At 39.4% G+C, this 20,276-nt stretch overlaps 1 protein-coding gene across 3 annotated transcripts in view; it reads left to right on the forward strand.

Moving 5' to 3' along the window:
• The window catches only part of LOC126419351 (rabankyrin-5), a 599,595-nt gene that overhangs the window by 301,111 nt on the left and 278,208 nt on the right, over positions 1–20,276 (forward strand). For all 3 annotated transcript variants that reach the window (XR_007575992.1, XM_050086537.1, XM_050086536.1), the window contains exons 9-11: positions 5,161–5,353; positions 12,719–12,832; positions 12,922–13,138. Coding sequence is in view for 2 of the 3 variants with exons in the window: in XM_050086537.1 (XP_049942494.1) it covers positions 5,161–5,353; positions 12,719–12,832; positions 12,922–13,138 (524 nt within the window). In the remaining variant the exon portion in view is untranslated. The remainder of the gene's footprint in view (positions 1–5,160; positions 5,354–12,718; positions 12,833–12,921; positions 13,139–20,276) is intronic.

A 20,276-nucleotide genomic window follows, 5' to 3' on the forward strand; every position in this document is an offset into this window, starting at 1 on the left:
CAGTGTTTTCCACATATTCCTTTCCCCTCTGATTCTGCACAGAACCTCCTCATTACTCACCTTCTCAGTCCACTAATTTCCAGCATTTGTCTACAGTGCTACATCTAAAATGCTTCAGTTCTAGTCTATTCCGGTTTTCTTTAAATCCATGTTTCACTACCATACTGTGCTCCAAACGTATGGTCTGGGAAATTTCTTCCTCAAATTAAGGCCTCTGTTTGATACTATAGACTTCTCCTGGCCAGGAATGCTCTTCCTTCCAGAGCTAGTCTGCTTTTGATGTCGTGCTTGCTCCATCCATCACTGGTTATTTTGCTGCCTAGGTAGCAGAATTCCTTAACTTCATCTACTTAGTGACCATCAGTCCTGATGTTAAATTTCTCACTGTTCTCGTTTCTGATACTTCTCGTTACTTGCGTCTTTTTTTGATTTGCTCTCAATCCATATTCTGCACTCATTATACTCTTCATTCTATTCAACAGATCGTGTAATTCTTCTTCACTTTCACTTTGAATTTTAGTTCCACTCCTGGACCTTTCTTGTATTTCCATCATTGCTTCTTCGATGTACAGATTGAACAGTAGGTCCAAAAGACTACATCCCTGTGTTGCACCTTTTTTAATCCACCCACTTCATTCTTGGTCACCTACTCTTAATCATTCTCTTTTGCCTCCTGTACGTATTGTATATTACTCATCTCTCCCTGTAGCTTACCCCTATTTTTCTCAGAATTTTGAACATCTTGCACCATTTTACATTGTCAAACACATTTTACAGGTCGACAAATTCTATGAACTGTCTTGATTTTTCTTTAGCCTTGCTTCCATTATCAACCACAATGTGAGAATTGCCTCTACGTGCCTTTACCATTCCTAAAGCCAAACTGATCATCACCTAACACACCCTCAATTTTCTTTTCCATTCTTCTGTTTATTAGTCTTGTAAGCAGTTTGGATGCATGAGCTGTTAAGCTGATTGTGTGATAATTCTCACACCTGTCGGCCCTTGCAGACTTCAGAATTGTGTGGATGATATTTCTCTGAAAGCCAGATGGTATGTCGCCCGTCTCATATATTCTGTATACTAACGTGAATAGTATTTTGTTGCCACTTCCCACAATGATTTTGGAAATTCTGATAGAATGTTATCTATCCATTCTGCCTTGTTTGATCTTAAGTCCTTGAAAGCTCTCTTAAATTCTGATTCTAATATTGGGTCCCCTATCTCTTCTACATTGACTTATGTTTCGTCTTCTAACACATCAAACAAATCTTCCCTTTCATAGAAGCCTTCAGTGTACTCATTCCAACTATCCACTACCTCCTCTGCAGTTAACAGTGGAATTCCTATTGCACTCTTAATGTTACCACCCTTGCTTTTAATTTCGCCAAAGGTTGTTTTGAGTTTCCTATGTGCTGAACTGGCCCATCTGACAATCATTTCTTTTTAGATTTCGTCACATTTTACATGCAGCCACTTCGTTTTAGCTTCCCTGCACTTCCATTTTATTTCATTCCTCAGTGACTTGTATTTATGTATTCCTGATTTTCCCTGAACATTTTGTACTTTCTTCTTTCATTGATCAACTGAAGTATTTCGTCTGTTACCCATGGCTTTCTTGCAGTTATCGTATTTGTACCCATGTTCTTCTTTACAACTGCTGTGATTGCCCTTTTCAGAGATGTCCATTCCTCTTCAACTGTACAGCCTACTTGGCTATTCTTTATTTGCACCACTCAGTATTAAAAGTAGAAAGCATAGAAGTAATGCAACACATAAGTGAATGTGACCAAATGTGAAAATATTTATTCTGTATTCTTCACTTCATGGAATGTTACAGTGGCATTTTTTGTTGGTTACATATGTTGGTATCAGACGTGGTTTTCTCAATCATTCTGATTCTTTGTATTTGAGATTTTTATTTTCACTATCACCCTAACATTATTGGGATATAATACTTTTTGTGAATATTTCCTACTCATAAATCACCAGTCATTGTTTACCCTGGATGTATTTGAAGATACAATTTCAGCATCTGTATTCAAAATAATATGTCTTACAAGGACCAAGTGGATGACTTTCAATTGTTTGAGCTGTCAAAATAAATACTTGAGGCACATGTTTTCAAACTCATTGAATAAGTTACATAAAAAATAGCACTTTTAGAATTTTGCCTTCTTAGATAAATTTCGGTACGTGCCATACTTATGTGCCATTCCTTAAGGTACAGTGCCTCTGGTTGAAAATGGGGCTAATAGGTAACCCTTTTGTGGCTCCTAGGCCGTACATCCAGCCTGCCCTATTTGGTGACTGGAACAAAAGTATTGTGTACCTCACTGGTGGGTGGCTGACTCAGCCCTATGACCTCTGCAGTCTGTGTCCGGTGTCAGCTAATTACATGTTCCAGCAAACATAGAACCACTCTTCATCAATGTTCTTTATAAAATCAGTATCACAGTATACAGTCATAGTGCCCATAGGTTTTGATAATCACAAAAGAGAACTTCAACACTAATCCAGGCTTCCTGTTATAAGTTTGCCTGGGCTGAGAAAAAGTTTGTTTAGAAAAATAAGAACTTTTATTTTTGTGATTGGAAAATTCTGTAACTTGAGATTTACTCTAACGATATACATGCCTGTAACGCGTTTCAAGTTATAAACATTTAAAGTGAACAGTTCCTAGTGAATACACCAAAAATTCAAACAGTCTTCTGTTCTACAAGGCAGCTAGTGTTAGTGAGAAACAGCATGTAATTTGATGCAGTGCTCGCCTCTTCTTACATCTGATAAGTGATTTGTGTAGAATAATTCTTTCCTTTATCATTAGGCATGTATGTGTCATGTATACTTTGTATATTAGGAAATAAAATGCAGCTACTCGGCTATGTGTACCATCTTCTGTTCAGTGCGGTAGCAACAGTTGCTGAGAGACTGCAGCTGTTCTGCTACACTGTTTGTCTTTTGTAACATCTGATTCTTCCATTCATTAGTATAATTCATGCCATTCAGATTACGTATGTTTGTGTCAAATGTCATGTGTTCATTAGGAGATAAAATTGTATCTATTTGTTCAACTTGTAAGCAGAAAGGAATCGTAAGCAGGTGAAAGCTGTAGCACTTTCTGACATAAAAAATAATGGCAGTGAATGATGGTGTTGGCAGTAATGTTGACAGTAGTGAGTCGCCATTCTGTGGTGCACGTGTACTCGCTCCCGTGCCCAACCATCAGGTCTTCGTGCCTTCTAGGTGTAAATAAATGCCTCTAGATGTCTGGCTGTTCTACCTGCCAGGCGTACTTGTACACCTGTAGCTGTCTTTGTGCTGTATCTGCTGGGCATACATATATGCCCATAGCCCTGACAGGGTTAAGCCAGCTTCAGCTGAAAAAATTGTGTAAATCAAATGTAATGAAAAGAATAGATTGTTACTCACCATAAAGATGACATGTTGAGTTGCAGATAGGCACAATAAAAAGAATGCTGCACATTGAACTTTTGGCCAAAGTCTTCTCCGGCTGGAACTGCTGGAGACTGCGGTCATCTGTGTGTGAGATGTGCCTGCTTATGTGAATGTGAGTCTGTTTTCTTTTTGAAGAAAGCTTCGGCTAAAAGCTCAATGTGTAACAGCTTTTTGTTGTACCTGTCTGCAAAGTCATTGTGGTATCTTTACAATGAGTAGCAATCTATCCATTTCATAATATTGTTGATTTTACTTTCTGGACTTCATTGTATGAGTCAAACATCTTATTTGGGAGGTGGATTAGCACTGCCAGATCTTTGATGGAGTAGCGGACCAATAAAGTAATCGTATGACAACAGAAAACTGTTTGTTGTTGGGAGTGTGTGTGTATTAGATTAATGCTCCTGTCTCATAAAAGCTCCCCTCACCAACTGGACAAGAACAAAGGTAGTGAATTGTTACAATGGAGAAATGTGTGACCTTGTGGACTTCAGTCAAATTCAGTTTATATAAGTGTGCAGTATGCTGTCTAGGTACACCTTTATTACACAAACTGCTTGTTGGATCATGAGTTTTCTGCTTCAGAGTTTTCAATTTTTCAAGGATACATCTGTACCAGTGAGGAATTCATGTGCAGGACATCCAAAAAGATTGTGGAAGGTCACATGCAAAAAAAAACGTGCTTCCAAAATTAGACTAGGGAGCACTAACAAAATATGAATGGCCACAACAAAATTTTGTAATTACAGAAACGGAGCAACTGGTCTTTTGAAATAATACACATTTTGTTAAGGACTTTCAAGATTTAAAACTTGCTTTCTCTCCTCAAATCGCTGATCTTTACACAAGTTCGATTTTATAGATTTCCTTAAATCTCCTTGTGCATCACTTGACTGTTAGCTAACAGGGCAATACTTTTTACTGTGGAGGGCTGAGTAAAGCACTAGTGATGTTAGACAATTTTCTGTACAATATAACAGTGATTCTAGTGAGAGAAAATGTGATGAAAATGAGCGATAATACCATTTTGTGTAAAATAGTTAATTAGTTAGTTATTTGAATGTTCCATAGATTATCTGTATGATTTTTTTATCAGAATGATGTGAAATGAATCAATTTACAGGATATCCATCCATGATTAGTGTTAACATTAATGAAAACTGAAAACACTATTATTCTTAGTCTCATTCATGCAACTACATTTTCTGCTTTACTGGCTACCAGTTTTTAAGTAGAAATTCATCAGTAGCTCTCCCCCCCCCCCCTCTCTCTCTCTCCCTCTCCCCCCCCTCTCCCCCTCCCCCCTCTCTCTCCCCCTCTCTCTCCCCCCCTCTCTCCCCCCTTTCTCTCCCCCTCTCTCTCCCCCTCTCCCTCCCCCCCTCTCTCTCCCTCCCTCCCCCCACACTCTACCTCCCCCCCCTCTTTCCCTCCCCCCATCGATGCCGTACCATCTCCCTTGCTCCATTTCATTATTGGATATATATCAGCAGATGTGGTATTTTGGGGCTGTTGTTTTTGCTCTTATTAATGTGCGTATCTTAGTCTTTGTTAATGTGCAGCTTATATTCCTTTGTCTTTTGTGGGAAGTTAAAAGCAGAAATGCAAAGACACTGTGTGTGTGCAGCAACTTGTATCTGCTTTAAAATTTATTATTTTGTATCCATTGCTGTGTGCATGCTGTAGACTGACATTTTGTTGCAGCACTGCAGTACATTTAAGTGTCATGGCGTGCAATGAACCTATGTTCTCACTACTTCTGGAGTCTGACGCAGATCTCAATCTGCGCACTGAGGAAGGGCACACCCCATTGTGGTTTGCACTGCTTGTTGGACCTCCATACAATGACAAGAGTTTTGCTGCTAGACTTATTAATGCAGGAGCTTCACCAAACCCAGTAAGTAAATTCATTAATGCCTGCTTATCATGGTACAAATTTGTGGTACAAGTAAATTTGTTATACTCTTTTTTTTCTTTTCTGTGCTTGCAGTTGAGGCAGTATAGTCTTTAAAGAAGTGCCAATTTTCACAATTGTATTTCACACATATTTTCATTGGTTTCATGCAAGAAATTTCAATCATTGCATTTAAAATGAGCTTGCTCAAAATTGGTTAGGTAGATTGTTACTGATCCTTTGTTATGGAAATCAGCTTCGACTTTCCAGTTTCTACAGTTGGCTTTTCAGCAAAGCTGGAATGATTAATATTAATATTTGTTATTCGTCTTCTACTAGAAACATGTAGTCAGATAAGATGGCAAACAGTTAGATCACTGAAATATTGAACTGAATTGATTTTGGGATCCAGCAGCAAACCTGAAGAGATTTCCATGTCAGATAAACAGTTCCAGCAATGGCCTCTACTAACAAAAATCATGTAGTATGCTAGTGTGAAATGAAAAATATATGTTTCAAATGTATATGTTATGTACAAACATCATATTTGTGTCCAGTGTTTGATTTGCTACAGTAAGCACCAGTACGCCACAGCGGTACCTCTGATGATGAAATCAGAGCAACAGATTTTGAGATGTGATGTGATTGAACTTTTGCTGTGCTTGAAGCTGTGTAAAACAGATTTTGTATTCCCACTTTTAAAATGATCAGAAAAGCCATAAACATTTTAAGAAGTCTAAATTTAAAAATGCTCTATGGAAGGTCACAGTACTGGAACCTCTATTTTTACTGATCAAGCACTGTCTGAACAAGCCACTTATAAGTGGCAGTAAAGACAACGATACTAAGTGCCATTCTGATAATGGTATCCAAATCATGAAATGAATGTGATAATGGTGAGTCCGTAACAACTGACTTTTTGAATCAGCATTTTGTTGTTTTGAGCCTTGCACTCTTGTCTCCTTGGCTGGGATGGTGTCAACAAGCTCGATATTTAATGAAGATGTAATTTCTATGGAACTCTTTTGTGAACCTGTGGGAGGCTTCATTGTTCTTTTCAAGAAAATTCCCAATATTTTGGATTCTAAGTGTCAGCTGTGTATCAGTTCTGGAAGTCATGAAAGATGCAGATTATTGATGTCCTAGTACCAGAGGACAGCAGCTTGTGTTGCCACAATGCATAAACAGCCATTACTGATCAGTTACCAGATAAAACAGAAATGAGTTGTTGTACCCAGAGTATGATTTAAAACCATGAAGAATATTTGCTAATGAGCAAGCCTACCTTAGCTCCTCACTGCCATCCAATTTACTGTAAAAACAGCAGGAGGGGTGAGTGTGTGGGACGGCAGGTTAATAATTATAATGTTATAGTCCAACATCTGTAATGTTGGTAGTTGTACTACACCATCTTATTCACGCGAGCCTGGCAACTAGTCTTGTGGTCAGCCAGAAAGCGAAGGGAAACCTACTGCCCTTAGTTTCTAGTCTGCATGGCCACATTCTGGTGCAGCCTATTGAAAGAAAAGTTTCTATTGTCCTTCTACTTAGCAGGATCAGGACTATGATTTTAAATGAAAGTATAAAGTTCTAGTTAATACGTATATTGAGTAAAGTTTATCACATACACTACTTTGAAATTCACTATGTTCAATAGACAGTAAATCTTTCTATCATAAATAGCACAACTAGCAGTTCAGAGGCAACCTCTATGGTACGTTCTTACCAGACTGTCTTTTGCCCTGACTAATTCTCAAATGAGTGTTCAACATACAGTTCAAAATTAATGCTCGTCATAAGAGTGGAAATAATAGTCACCACTTGCCCATCGAGTTTAATTATCATGGACAGCACACTAACAGTTACTTTGGTGAATTTTAAGCAATCCAGGATGGTGTACCGTCCTCGCGAGTTCATTATCCATTTTTACCGCAAATATGCGATTTGTCACAGTCTGGCTCTGACATCATCTGAGGCAGAGCGGGATCTAACATTTAACAGACATGGATCTTACAGTGGCTGAGTGCAAAGTGAACCTTCCTACTGCCTCTCGGGCTGTATTTATATAGGTGCCGCAGCGGACAGCCGAGGCAACATCTTATGTGATGATGATGATGATGATGATGATGATGATGATGATGTTGTTTGGTTTGTGGGGCGCTCAACTGCGCGGTTATCAGTGCCTGTACAAATTCCCAACCTTTGCTCAGTCCATTCTCACCACTTGGATGAATGATGATGAAATGATGAAGACAGCACAAACACCCAGTCATCTCAAGGCAAACATCTGTTGTCTACTGCCTGACACACGGCAGCAGCCTCAGAATGACTGCTTTCTCGGGCACATAATATTTAATAACATAGTTATGAATTAATTTAGAATCTTCTTAATTTTTATTTGTATTCAGGTAAGTTGTTTGAAAGCACATAAAAAGTTTCAGCTCGCTTGAATAATAAAAAATTTGCCCTCTAGAATTTTTATAGTGGAATTAACGGTAGATCGTTACCTCTGTACCATACCTTTACTAGAACTTGTTTTGAATGATATTTGCTATATTATTTGGTATGTTTTATCAGCTGCTTTAACCACATTTTCTATCATTACAATTACAGGTACTTAATCTACTACAATTTGGTATATTTTAACTACAAAATTTGTTTTCACTTATTACTCAAAAACTATAAGAGTAAGCTTAATGTGTGTCTTTTAGGGTGAACTGAAGCATAAACAAAATTTTTACATTTGTAAGTCCATTATTTAGCACCCTCCAGTTTTTCTAAAAACATGGATTCCGGTCGTAATTATCGCTCTTTTGTTTTGAAACTTGCACCACTTATTTATGAGCTCTAAAGGCATATTCTGGCTTTCTAGCTGTATTATTTAGCACTTTCCATTTTCCTCTTAAAACAGCATTTTTCGGAAACTGCCAAGTCTAGGTACATAAAGACTTGATATTTGAAACATTACTATACCGAAATATATTTTAAAAAAGTTTTAAACATAAATTTTGACTTTTAATTTTATACTTAATTGTGGTTCAATACTTGTGCGCTATGCGTGGACGCGTTCATGTGACTTGGCGCTACTGGCAGTGAACTGGGGTAAGTCCCAGCACACTCACTCACCTCTGTATCTCATGAACGATAGAGTGCTTGCTTTGCTTCAGGTGGAGCAACATTATGTTCAGTCATGAAAAGAAAATTCTGCCTTCATATGGCTGTTTGCAAGTACCATCACAACTAGGAGTGTGTCGGACAACAATATATTGGTCCAACAAGGAGCCTCATGATGTAGGATACTACACCCTGCACAGAACATAAAGATCAGATCATTTTAGGCAACACTGAACATCCCAGTGTACATGCGGAACATCAGTCATCCCATCTGTTGCCATTTGTATTGCACTTGCAGTTGATGCTCATTGACACAGTTCTGACACTAATCACTGCTCTCTCAAAGACATGCGTCTGGTTATCTGGCCAACATGATAGTGAGGACTGTTCATTATTGACCAGACATGTGATATGTTGGGATGATGTCTAATCTGATGTCCATCAACACTAAACACCCTTCATAAATTTCGAAAACTTGTAGAAGAATACTTTCTTGCAATAAGACATCCCACACCTCCAACATCATTTCTCTGCCTAATTGCAGCACTACATTGTTGACAGAGGAGTCTAGGCAACAAACTGAAGTTACTACCAATGACAGTCTGTCCTTTCTTTTGGCAGCCTGTGATTATGTCCATATATGGTTTCAATCTGGATAATTTGTAAATGAAATTTCTCATGTGGGGCCTTTGCTCCAGGAGTTTGCTAGTGTATTATTAACTTTGCATTCCTACAATGATACTGAAATGTCTCCAAACATTAGAAAATGTTTTTTTAGGAAATACAACTAACTCTACTTTCAAACAATACTGAGGTGCCCATCGTGTATTCATAAAAATAAAAATACTGACAAGAAATTGTTTTTGAAACATTTTCTGTGAGTAATCACTCTCAAAATACTTTGGGGAATCTTTGAAGTTTGACAGCATTGGTATTGTATGAAATCAGAACTGCTTATTGTTTTCCCAGTCGTGGATTTTTTGCACAAATTTCCTTATTTTACATAAAGTTGCCACATGAGATTCTAGAGTAGAAATGCTGGGTGAAATAATAACAATTTCTCCAATAAAATTTGACTTGTAACAGCATACACTTAAAATAGTTCATGTTTTTATTCGCTATGAACTAGGCATATAAGTGAAACGTGTGATTAAAAAGTAATATGAATTTTTTAATTTCACAGGCTTTATAAATCAGATTTTCAATTTTTTTATATTGTTGGTACACATGTTCCTGACACATGTTTGCATTTTCAGCTGTTATGTAAAAAGGGTGTTTCAAAAAGGACTTTGTAGCTATGAAAATTCATAGAACTTAATTCATAGTACCTACAGAGGTGACTGCAGTGTCAATTTGTAGGAAAATACATCAAGTTTTGCCTCATGTAGTTCACTAGTGCCGAATCGCACCGTAAGGAGTGCTAGTGGCAGTTGCGTTAATGATGGCTGTCTACACTGGACCCAAGCTTGTTAGCTGTGTGTTTTGGTTTGATGAATCAAACCCTGTGGCAACAGTTCAGCATAATTTCCATACCAAGCATACTAAAGGTCCTCCTAGCAGGCCTACAATTTATGAGTGGCATAAATGTTTTGTAGAAACAGGTTGCTCGATAAGACATGGGAAATCATAAGGTCGTCCAAGTACATCTGATGACGACATTGAGTGAGTGAGACAAATTTTGTCAACAGCCCTACAAAATTGACCTGGTGTGAATCTTGCGAACTGCAAATCTGTTGAGAAACCATTTCCATTTGAAATGGTACAGACTGACAATCACACAAGCAATAAAAGACACAGATAAAATTGGTCGTAAGAACTTCTTTGCGGATATGTTAAATCGAATACATGAGGATGAACATTTATTGGACAAAATCATCTTTTCTGACAAATCAACTTTCCATTTAACTTGCAAGGTTAACACACACAACTGTAGGATTTGGGGCAGTGAAAATTTACATTAAACATTGCAACATGTTCATGATAGCCCCAAACTGAATGTTTTTTTTGTGCATTGAGCAAGAACAAAGTGTGTGGGCCCCCTTTTTCTCAAGTGAGAACCATCAATGGGATAGTGTACCTGGAAATGTTACAATGTTTTTTGATATCATGTCAGATGAGGATCACAAATAACAAAATGTTTACTTCATGCAAGATGGTGCACCACACCACTACCTGGCTGACATCTGGCATTTTCTGAGTGATCGCTTTCCAGGTCAATGGATTGGCCATGATATGCCAATTGCATGGAAATCACGTTCTCCGAGCTGACACCTCTCTCTCTCTCTCTCTCTCTCTCTCTCTCTCTCTCTCTCTCTCTCTCTCTCTCTCTCTCTCTTTTGTGTTCATCAAGGATATTGTGTTTGTACCACCTGTGCTGGCTTCGCTACCTGAACTTGGAGCAAGAATTTATGCCATCACTGATCAAGTTACACCTGCGATGCTACTGTGAGTTTGGGTAGAAATTGGCGTGCAATGGTATGTGTACAGGATAACCAACAGAAGCAGCATACAACATCTTTAGTTTAAGGTAAAAAAAACTTGATCGGTTTCCTTGCAAAATAACATTAAACCCAGCTCTATATCTTCTTCCAATATATCTATATGATTTTTTAAAGTTGTAAAGTCCTTTCTGAAACACCCTGTATTTAATTTACTGTTGGCAGTCGAAAAGGTTGTACAAGTCTTCGAGTGCTCGACAAATTTTTACTTTCGAAAAAGATGTATTAAAAATTTTCATTAAATTTTACTTGAAAAATGGAATAAGGTGCAGCACTGCATTTGAAATTATGACTGTGGCTTTTGGAAAAATTACTGCAAGATAAGAGTTCATGAGAGGCATAAACATTTCAAAGAGGGTAGAGAAAACACTGAAGACCACGACTGCCCTGGACACCTTAGCACATCAGTCACTGATGAGAGTGTGGAAGATGTAAAAGAAAATGGTTCTGGAACATCATCTAATCAGCATCAGAGGGATTGCTGATAATGTCGGCGTATTCTTTGGTTCATGCAGAATAATATTTTGGGGGTGTTTTGGGTAAGAGACGTGTTGCAGCAACGTTCATTCTGAAACTATTGAATTTCGACAAAAAATGATGTCATCTACATCTACATCCATACTCCGCAAGCTACCTGACGGTGTGTGGCGGGATGCCACATACAAATCGCTCAGGAACTGCTGAATGGAATCAACAGTGATCCAGAACCACTAAAGAAAATTATAACAAGTGATGAACCATGGCCATACAGGTACGAAATCTAAACTAAGGTCCATTTGTCTCAATGCAAACTGCCTGAAGAGCCAAGACCAAAAAGAAAATTTGACTAATTCTGTCACATGTGAAGATTTTTCTCACTGTTGTCTTTGATTACAATGGGATAAAGCATCATGAGTTCCTACCTTATGGTTGTATGGTCAATAAGCAATACTGTCTGGGAGTTACATGCTGTTCGCATGTAGCAATCTAAAGAAAATGACCAGAATTGTAGCAAAACCACTAGTGAAAATTACATCATGATAATGCTCCCACTCACACCTCCATGCTTCATGATTTTTTTGGCAAAATACGAAACTATTATGTTGCCTCATCCATCATATTCACTGGACATAACCCACTGCAACTTCTTTTCATTCTTGACACAGAAGAGAACCATGGATAGACATAATTTTGCCACTGTTGATGAGATAAAAACAGAATCACTGAAGGAGCTGAACACCATAACAAAAAGTGAGTTCTGGAAAAGCTTCCAAAATTGGAAAAAGTGCTGGCACATGTGTATTATAGCTGAGGGAGATTACTCTGAAGGGGATAGAGTAGATGTTGATGAATAAATAAAGATTCTGTAAGTTAAACAAAAATTCCTGTTACTTTATCAAATCTCGCATTGCATTTAGGTGATGACAGGAACAAATCAGAGGTGGGGTTTTGGGATGGCTGTAGAGGTGTAATGTATGTGTGGACAGGTAACCGAGCTACTAATTATCTATTCCCAGGCTATTAAAGTTAATCACAGTAATATCCATCAAGTTCAAGATTCCATTAGAAGAATGTTAGTGTTTCTTTCAATGAAATTTATCATATTCATAGTTGAAGAGTTTTGGTGCATAGTCAGATATGATGTTGGAAACAAAAAAGCGATCATTGAGCTGTTTCTTTTTTTAACTGTACATAATTGAATCAGTACGTAGGTAATTCAGAAGTAATTTTAAAATCGTGTTGTCTTCACTGTAGTATATTTCACATATTTGCCTAGATCTACACATCATCTGCAGACTCACTTCTACACCTTGTGGCTCGTGAAGGTATAGAAGAAGCTGGACTATTCCTATGCACTCATTCGGCCTACAGCAATCATGTCAACAGAAAGGTCAGGCAATAGATTACATTTTATACCAGATACAAATAGATGCTTTGTCGATGATGGCGACTTTGTTGACAGTCTACACATTGTTACAGGGTGAGAGTCCTCTGCATGTTGCATGTGCAAGGGGCCTTAGCAAACTTGTTGGCAAGTTACTTCGCTGTGGAGCTAATCCCAATTTGCAGACATTAAGGCTCACAGAAGGAGGAGGGAACGATGATAAAGTAGAGATGGCATACAAACAGACTCCCTTGCATATTGCGATAATGGAGCAGCAGGAAGAATCAATTCAATCTATTATAGACTTCAAAGGTAATATTTCTTCAGTTTATAAATTCTACAAGTCATTAATGTTATGTGTCTTAGAGATGAAAATAGTTGTTATGTTACACATGCTGGTAATTCAACAGCATAGAAAACTTGAATTGAGATAGCTTGAAAATTTATATAAAATTGCTCAACTTACAGGTTAGAAATCTTGGAGTTCAAAAGTTACTTCTTAACAGTATTTTCACTTCTTACTCTTAGCAGTTTGTCTTCTATCAGTGGTTGCTTCTAGCAAGGTAAAAAACAATTTTCAATGACACTGTATGCGGTCAGCCCCACATTATTTTCTTGATGTGGAATTGTTAGTAACAGCAATCTCTCTTCACCTACTTAAAGTATCTCTTTCAGTCTGTGATGTCTCAAGTATTATTCGGCTGCATTACCTCGAATGACTGAAAAAACTGCTTCCGTTTTACTATTCGTTTTATCCGTGAAGCTTCAGCACAATTGCACCAAATGAAACAAATCACAAGCAATTTTCTCATTTGCATAGATGAACTTAGTTATGAACTTCTTTTGATAAAAATATTTGTTTTAATTGCACTATTTAAAAGTATTCGTCATGGATAGTTTCATCCATGCATAGGTTATTGCTATCTACCATACACTTCATGATGATGGTTTGGCTTTATTTTCAGTTTTTAAGTTACTTGAGTTGTGTGCTAACAGGGCAAGACCACTTGCAAAATTATTTTTCATCATTTAAGGCACAGTGCCTTGAAAAGCAGATTGGCAGGGGGGGGGGGGGAATGGGAGGGGGGTTCTCTCTCTCTCTCTCTCTCTCTCTCTCTCTCTCTCTCTCTCTCTCTCTCTCTCTGTGTGTGTGTGTGTGTGTGTGTGTGTGTGTGTGTGTGTGTGTGTGTGTGAGGGGGGGGGGGCGCAAGGTAGTTGGAAGTTTGGTAATTACAATTTCACAATTGTACTCTGTACCACTCCTTTATGGCCTGTTAGTAGCAATGATGATAATTTTTGGAAGGTATGGTGACAATGAATACCACAGCAGGCAGGTTAATTGAAGAGAAATGGACGTCCCTAGAAAGGGCTATCACCAAAGTTGAATCAGTAAATGTGGATTAACAAAGGTAACTTTGAATAAATCTTGGGTGACAGAAGGAATACTTAACCCTTGTGTGAATATGTCCATGTATAAAGTACACCAATCACAAGTAACATTGTCTCATTCTGTTCTATTGTTATTTTAAAATTGTGAACCGGCACCTATTCCTTCATTATTGCTTCAGGTAACACATCTACATCTACATCCATACTCCGCAAGCCACCTGACGGTGTGTGGCGAAGGGTACCTTGAGTACCTCTATCGGTTCTCCCTTCTATTCCAGTCTCGTATTGTTCGTGGAAAGAAGGATTGTCGGTATGCCTCTGTGTGGGCTCTAATCTCTCTGATTTTATCCTCATGGTCTCTTCGCGAGATATACGTAGGAGGGAGCAATATACTGCTTGTCTCCTCGGTGAAGGTATGTTCTCGAAACTTCAACAAAAGCCCGTACCGAGCTACTGAGCGTCTCTCCTGCAGAGTCTTCCACTGGAGTTCATCTATCATCTCCGTAACGCTTTCGCGATTACTAAATGATCCTGTAACGAAGCGCGCTGCTCTCCGTTGGATCTTCTCTATATCTTCTATCAACCCTATCTGGTACGGATCCCACACTGCTGAGCAGTATTCAAGCAGTGGGCGAACAAGCGTACTGTAACCTACTTCCTTTGTTTTCGGATTGCATTTCCTTAGGATTCTTCCAATGAATCTCAGTCTGGCATCTGCTTTACCGACGATCAACATTATATGATCATTCCATTTTAAATCACTCCTAATGCGTACTCCCAGATAATTTATGGTATTAACTGCTTCCAGTTGCTGACTTGCTATTTTGTAGCTAAATGATAAAGGATCTATCTTTCTGTGTATTCGCAGCACATTACACTTGTCTACATTGAGATTCAATTGCCATTCCCTGCACCATGCGTCAATTCGCTGCAGATCCTCCTGCATTTCAGTACAATTTTCCATTGTTACAACCTCTCGATACACCACAGCATCATCTGCAAAAAGCCTCAGTGAACTTCTGATGTCATCCACAAGGTCATTTATGTATATTGTGAATAGCAACGGTCCTATGACACTCCCCTGCGGCACACCTGAAATCACTCTTACTTCGGAAGACTTCTCTCCATTGAGAATGACATGCTGCGTCCTGTTATCTAGGAACTCCTCAATCCAATCACACAATTGATCTGATAGTCCATATGCTCTTACTTTGTTCATTAAACGACTGTGGGGAACTGTATCAAACGCCTTGCGGAAGTCAAGAAACACGGCATCTACCTGTGAACGCGTGTCTATGGCCCTCTGAGTCTCGTGGACGAATAGCGCGAGCTGGGTTTCACATGACCGTCTTTTTCGAAACCCATGCTGATTCCTACAGAGTAGATTTCTAGTCTCCAGAAAAGTCATTATACTCTAACACAATACGTGTTCCAAAATTCTACAACTGATCGACGTTAGAGATATAGGTCTATAGTTCTGCACATCTGCTCGACGTCCCTTCTTGAAAACGGGGATGACCTGTGCCCTTTTCCAATCCTTTGGAACGCTACGCTCTTCTAGAGACCTACGGTACACCGCTGCAAGAAGGGGGGCAAGTTCCTTCGCGTACTCTGTGTAAAATTGAACTGGTATCCCATCAGGTCCAGAGGCCTTTCCTCTTTTGAGCGATTTTAATTGTTTCTCTATCCCTCTGTCGTCTATTTCGATATCTACCATTTTGTCATCTCTGCGACAATCTAGAGAAGGAACTACAGTGCAATCTTCCTCTGTGAAACAACTTTGAAAAAGACATTTAGTATTTCGGCCTTTAGTCTGTCATCCTCTGTTTCAGTACCATTTTGGTCACAGTGTGTCTGGACGTTTTGTTTTGATCCACCTACCGCTTTGACATAAGACCAAAATTTCTTGCACTTCTTATCGCTATAAACACGCCTCCCCCTTCACTGTCCAGCCTGTCTCTGCGGTATACATTCCAATCTGAGTTTAGGATTTCATTACTATTTACGTCTGGTTCCAGCCAACTTTCTGTCCCTAGTACTATATGAGTGGTGTGACCGTTTATTAATGAGAGCAGCCCGCATCTCGTGGTCGTGCGGTAGCGTTCTCGCTTCCCACGCCCGGGTTCCCGGGTTCGATTCCCGGCGGGGTCAGGGATTTTCTCTGCCTCGTGATGGCTGGATGTTGTGTGCTGTCCTTAGGTTAGTTAGGTTTAAGTAGTTCTAAGTTCTAGGGGACTTATGACCACAGCAGTTGAGTCCCATAGTGCTCAGAGCCATTTGAACCATTTAATGAGAGCAGTTCTGGGACCTTTCTGTAGACGCTCCTGCAGTTTACTATTAGCACATTAATATTGTTATTCTCTGTTGCATTTTGCCTACTCCTACCTTGCTGCGTCTCAGGAGGCGTCTTGTCGGGCCTAGGGAGGGGATCCTCTAACCGAAAAAACCCCCATGTGCAATCCACACGTACTCCGCTACCCTTGTAGCCGCTTCCGGCGTGTAGTGCACACCTGACCTATTCAGGGGGACCCTACATTTCTCCACCCGATAGCGGAGGTCGAGAAATTTGCACCCCAGATCTCCGCAGAATGGTCTGAGCCTCTGGTTTAATTCTTCCACTTGGCTCCAAACCAGAGGACCGCGATCGGTTCAGGAACGATACTACAAATAGTTAGCTCTGATTTCACCCCGCGAGCGAGGCTTTCCGCCTTCACCAATTCCACCAACCACCTGTACGAACTGAGGATGACCTCTGAACCCAGACGGCAGGAGTCATTCGTGCCGACATGAGCAACAATTTGCAGTCGGGTGCACCCAGTGCTCTCTATTGTCGCCGGTAGGGCCTCCTCCACATCTCGGATGAGACCCCCCCGGCAAGCAGACAGAGTGAACACTGGCCTTCTTCCCCGACCTTCCCGCTATTTCCCTAAGGGGCTCCATCACCCGCCTAACGTTGGAGCTCCCAATAACTAATAAACATCTCCCCCCATGTGCCTGCTCGGACCTTGCTGAAGGAGCAGCCACATGTCCACTCACAGGCAGAGCGGGCGATGCCACACGGCCAGCCTCCACATTGACCCTCCGCCTCGTGCGCCGCGAACGCTGCTGAACCCGCCACTCCCCTTGGGGAGAGGGTGGCCCAACCGCGCCCAGTACACGCGAAGATGTCTCGACAGCAGGGACAGTGGGTGAAGCATGTAACACCTGGGGTGTACCTTGCGACGCACCAGACTCCCCACTGCCGCTACACTCCAAGGCAGCATCCTGAAGACGGCTGACCGCGGCCATCAACACGCTCAGCTGTCCGTGAACAGTGGCCAGCTCCTCCTGCGTCCGTACACAGCAGTCACACATCCTATCCATCCTAAGGAATCAATTTACTGAAGAGAGTTAATCAACCTTTAACTAGACTGCTAATTCACTAAAGGCGGCTGTTTATTCACTAAACTGTGGTTGCTAGACACTTCTTGTAGAAAACAATGAAAATAGCACTACCTGTCTCTGGACTGTATTGAAAACAAACAGTAGCACTACTGGCACTATGGTTGACTAAAGGGTCTCTCTCTGACTGTATTCAAAAGAAACACAAAATCTGTGGAACTATTAATAGCACTCGACAATTAAAGCTTCCTAAAAGCAAATACACACGGAAGAAGAAGTGACAAGTAAGAAAAATACAGTTAATACTTAAATTAAGGTAGCTCGCTGCACAGCAGACGTGAAGCAGACGGCAGTTACGACGACACTGACTCTACTGGCACTATGGCTGACTAAAGGGACTCTCTCTGACTGTATTCAAAACAAACACGAAATCTATGGAACACTATTAATAGCACCCGACAATTAAAGCTTCCTAAAAGCAAATACACACAGAAGAAGCAGTGACAAGTAAGAAAAATACAGTTAATACTTAAATTAAGGTAGCTCGCTGCACAGCAGACGTGAAGCAGACGGCAGTTACAGTAGTAATTTGTGTTGTCATGTGAGAAGCAGTAGTATAAAGTAAAAAGTGAGCTATGTGAGAAAAAGTTTATGATCTGTGCAAGAAAATGATCCAGCCTCTGAGGTGGCATCACAATCCCACAATGAGGTAGTTATCTACAAAATAACTGGTAATTAAATAATCAGCTGGCACGGATCTGATCGAGCTGCCCTCTTTAACGTTTTGAGTGAGTCGTTACTGTGTGGGGTTAAAACTTGTATGCAACAACAAAGTGATATATTGAAAAGTTTATTTAATTATTGTTTAGTTAAATAATGATTTAGCATATATAATGTAAGTTTTTCTATCATTGTTTAATTAAACTAAGTGTAAACTGTGATTTTGCTCATACTTGTTTACCTTGGTAACATAAAGACTGCTGTTCTTTACATGTGTTCAAAGTGTGCCACACACCCACTCATGTTATGAACAACAGCTCACTTGCTCGAGGATTAAATTGGTTGGTGAAAGAAGAAAATATAACGTGTACTGGAAAAGGAAGGAATACCATAGTATAAGTCACTTAGAAATGAATTCAATAGGAAGTCAAATGGATGCAGGAAAAATGTGAATGGTTGACAGATTTGGTGCTCAGGAAAGACAAAATAACTTTTGGTAAAATTAAACGCAAGGATATCAACATTAAGAGTGTGAAAGAAATTTCATTGTTAAACACATATGATAGAGTGAATAGGTGTAAATAGTATGCTGAGGGTCTCTACAAGGGGGAGGACCCTTCTACTGACATTATAGAATCAAACTGGTCATCAGTTGCGAAGGCACAGATGATCCAGTATTACAGTCAGAGTTTGAAAGAGTATTGGGAGATCAGTGATCTACTAAGGTGGAAGGTATAGATCACATTCATTAAGAGTTTATGTAATAATTAGATGAAATGGCAACATAAACAATCATTTATGTTAGTGTGTAGGATCTATGAGATTGGGCTGACACCACTAGAAGAATCTCATTCACAAAATCCCATATATGCCAAAAGTAGATAAATGCAAGAACTATTGCACAGTGACATTAATAGCTCATGCATCAAATTTGCTGACAAAAAAATGTACAGAATGATAGAAAAGAAAACTGAGGTTATGTTGGATGCTTTTACAAACTGTGAAGATACCAGAGAGACAGCTGTGATGCTGTTCATATTAATGTGCTAAAATGCAAGAAAAACAAAGAACTACTTCACAGGATTAGTTGAAAAAAAAGTGGCTTTTGATAATGTAAAATAGTGCAAGAGATTTGAAATTCTCAGAAAAATTTGTAGAAGCTATAGGGAAAGATGGGTAATATACAATATGTACAAGAGCCAATTGAGAACGAGTATGGAAGACAAAGAGAGAAGTGCTAGGATTGAAAAGGGAATAAGGCAGGGATACAGTTTCCCCCCTTGTTGCTCTATCTCTATTGAAGTAATGATGGAAATAAAAGACAGGTTGAAGAGCAGGATTAAAATTCAGGACAAAACAAGACCAGAGATCAGTTCACTGATATGATTCACTGATGACATTACCATCTTCAGTGGAAGCGAGGAGGAGTTACAGGAGCTGACAAAATGGCTGAACAGTCTTCTGAGTGCAGAATATGGATTGAAAGTAAACTAAAGAAAGTCCAAAGAAATGAAGAGCAGCAGAAATAAGATTAGCAATGAACCTAACATCAGTAACAAGGCTTACATAGCAGATGAAGTGAAGAAATTATACTACTTTGAAATCAAATAGCACCTCATTCAAACTATCTAAAGATGTCATCAGTGAATCTGAGAGGGCGGTGGAATTAAAAATTTTGGGTGACTAGGAAGTATTTCTTTAAGTAGCCCACAAATTTCTGACATACTAAGATATTACAACAGCCTGCACACCCTTGTCCAAGCAAATAAATTTAGAGGGAAGCTGAAAACATTTGCTTACAGTGAAACTGGAACATTAATCCTATTTTGAAAACTGTTTTGACTGCAACATAGTTTAAGAAAACTTTCAGCATTCTACACTAAGAATAATTAGTTGCAGTGAAACTTTCCGATTTCTATTTACTCATAAACATCTTAACAGTATATCTATTAAATTTCTA

Source organism: Schistocerca serialis, chromosome 9 (genome assembly GCF_023864345.2).
Source record: "Schistocerca serialis cubense isolate TAMUIC-IGC-003099 chromosome 9, iqSchSeri2.2, whole genome shotgun sequence".
In the NCBI taxonomy this organism is placed as follows: domain Eukaryota; kingdom Metazoa; phylum Arthropoda; class Insecta; order Orthoptera; family Acrididae; genus Schistocerca; species Schistocerca serialis.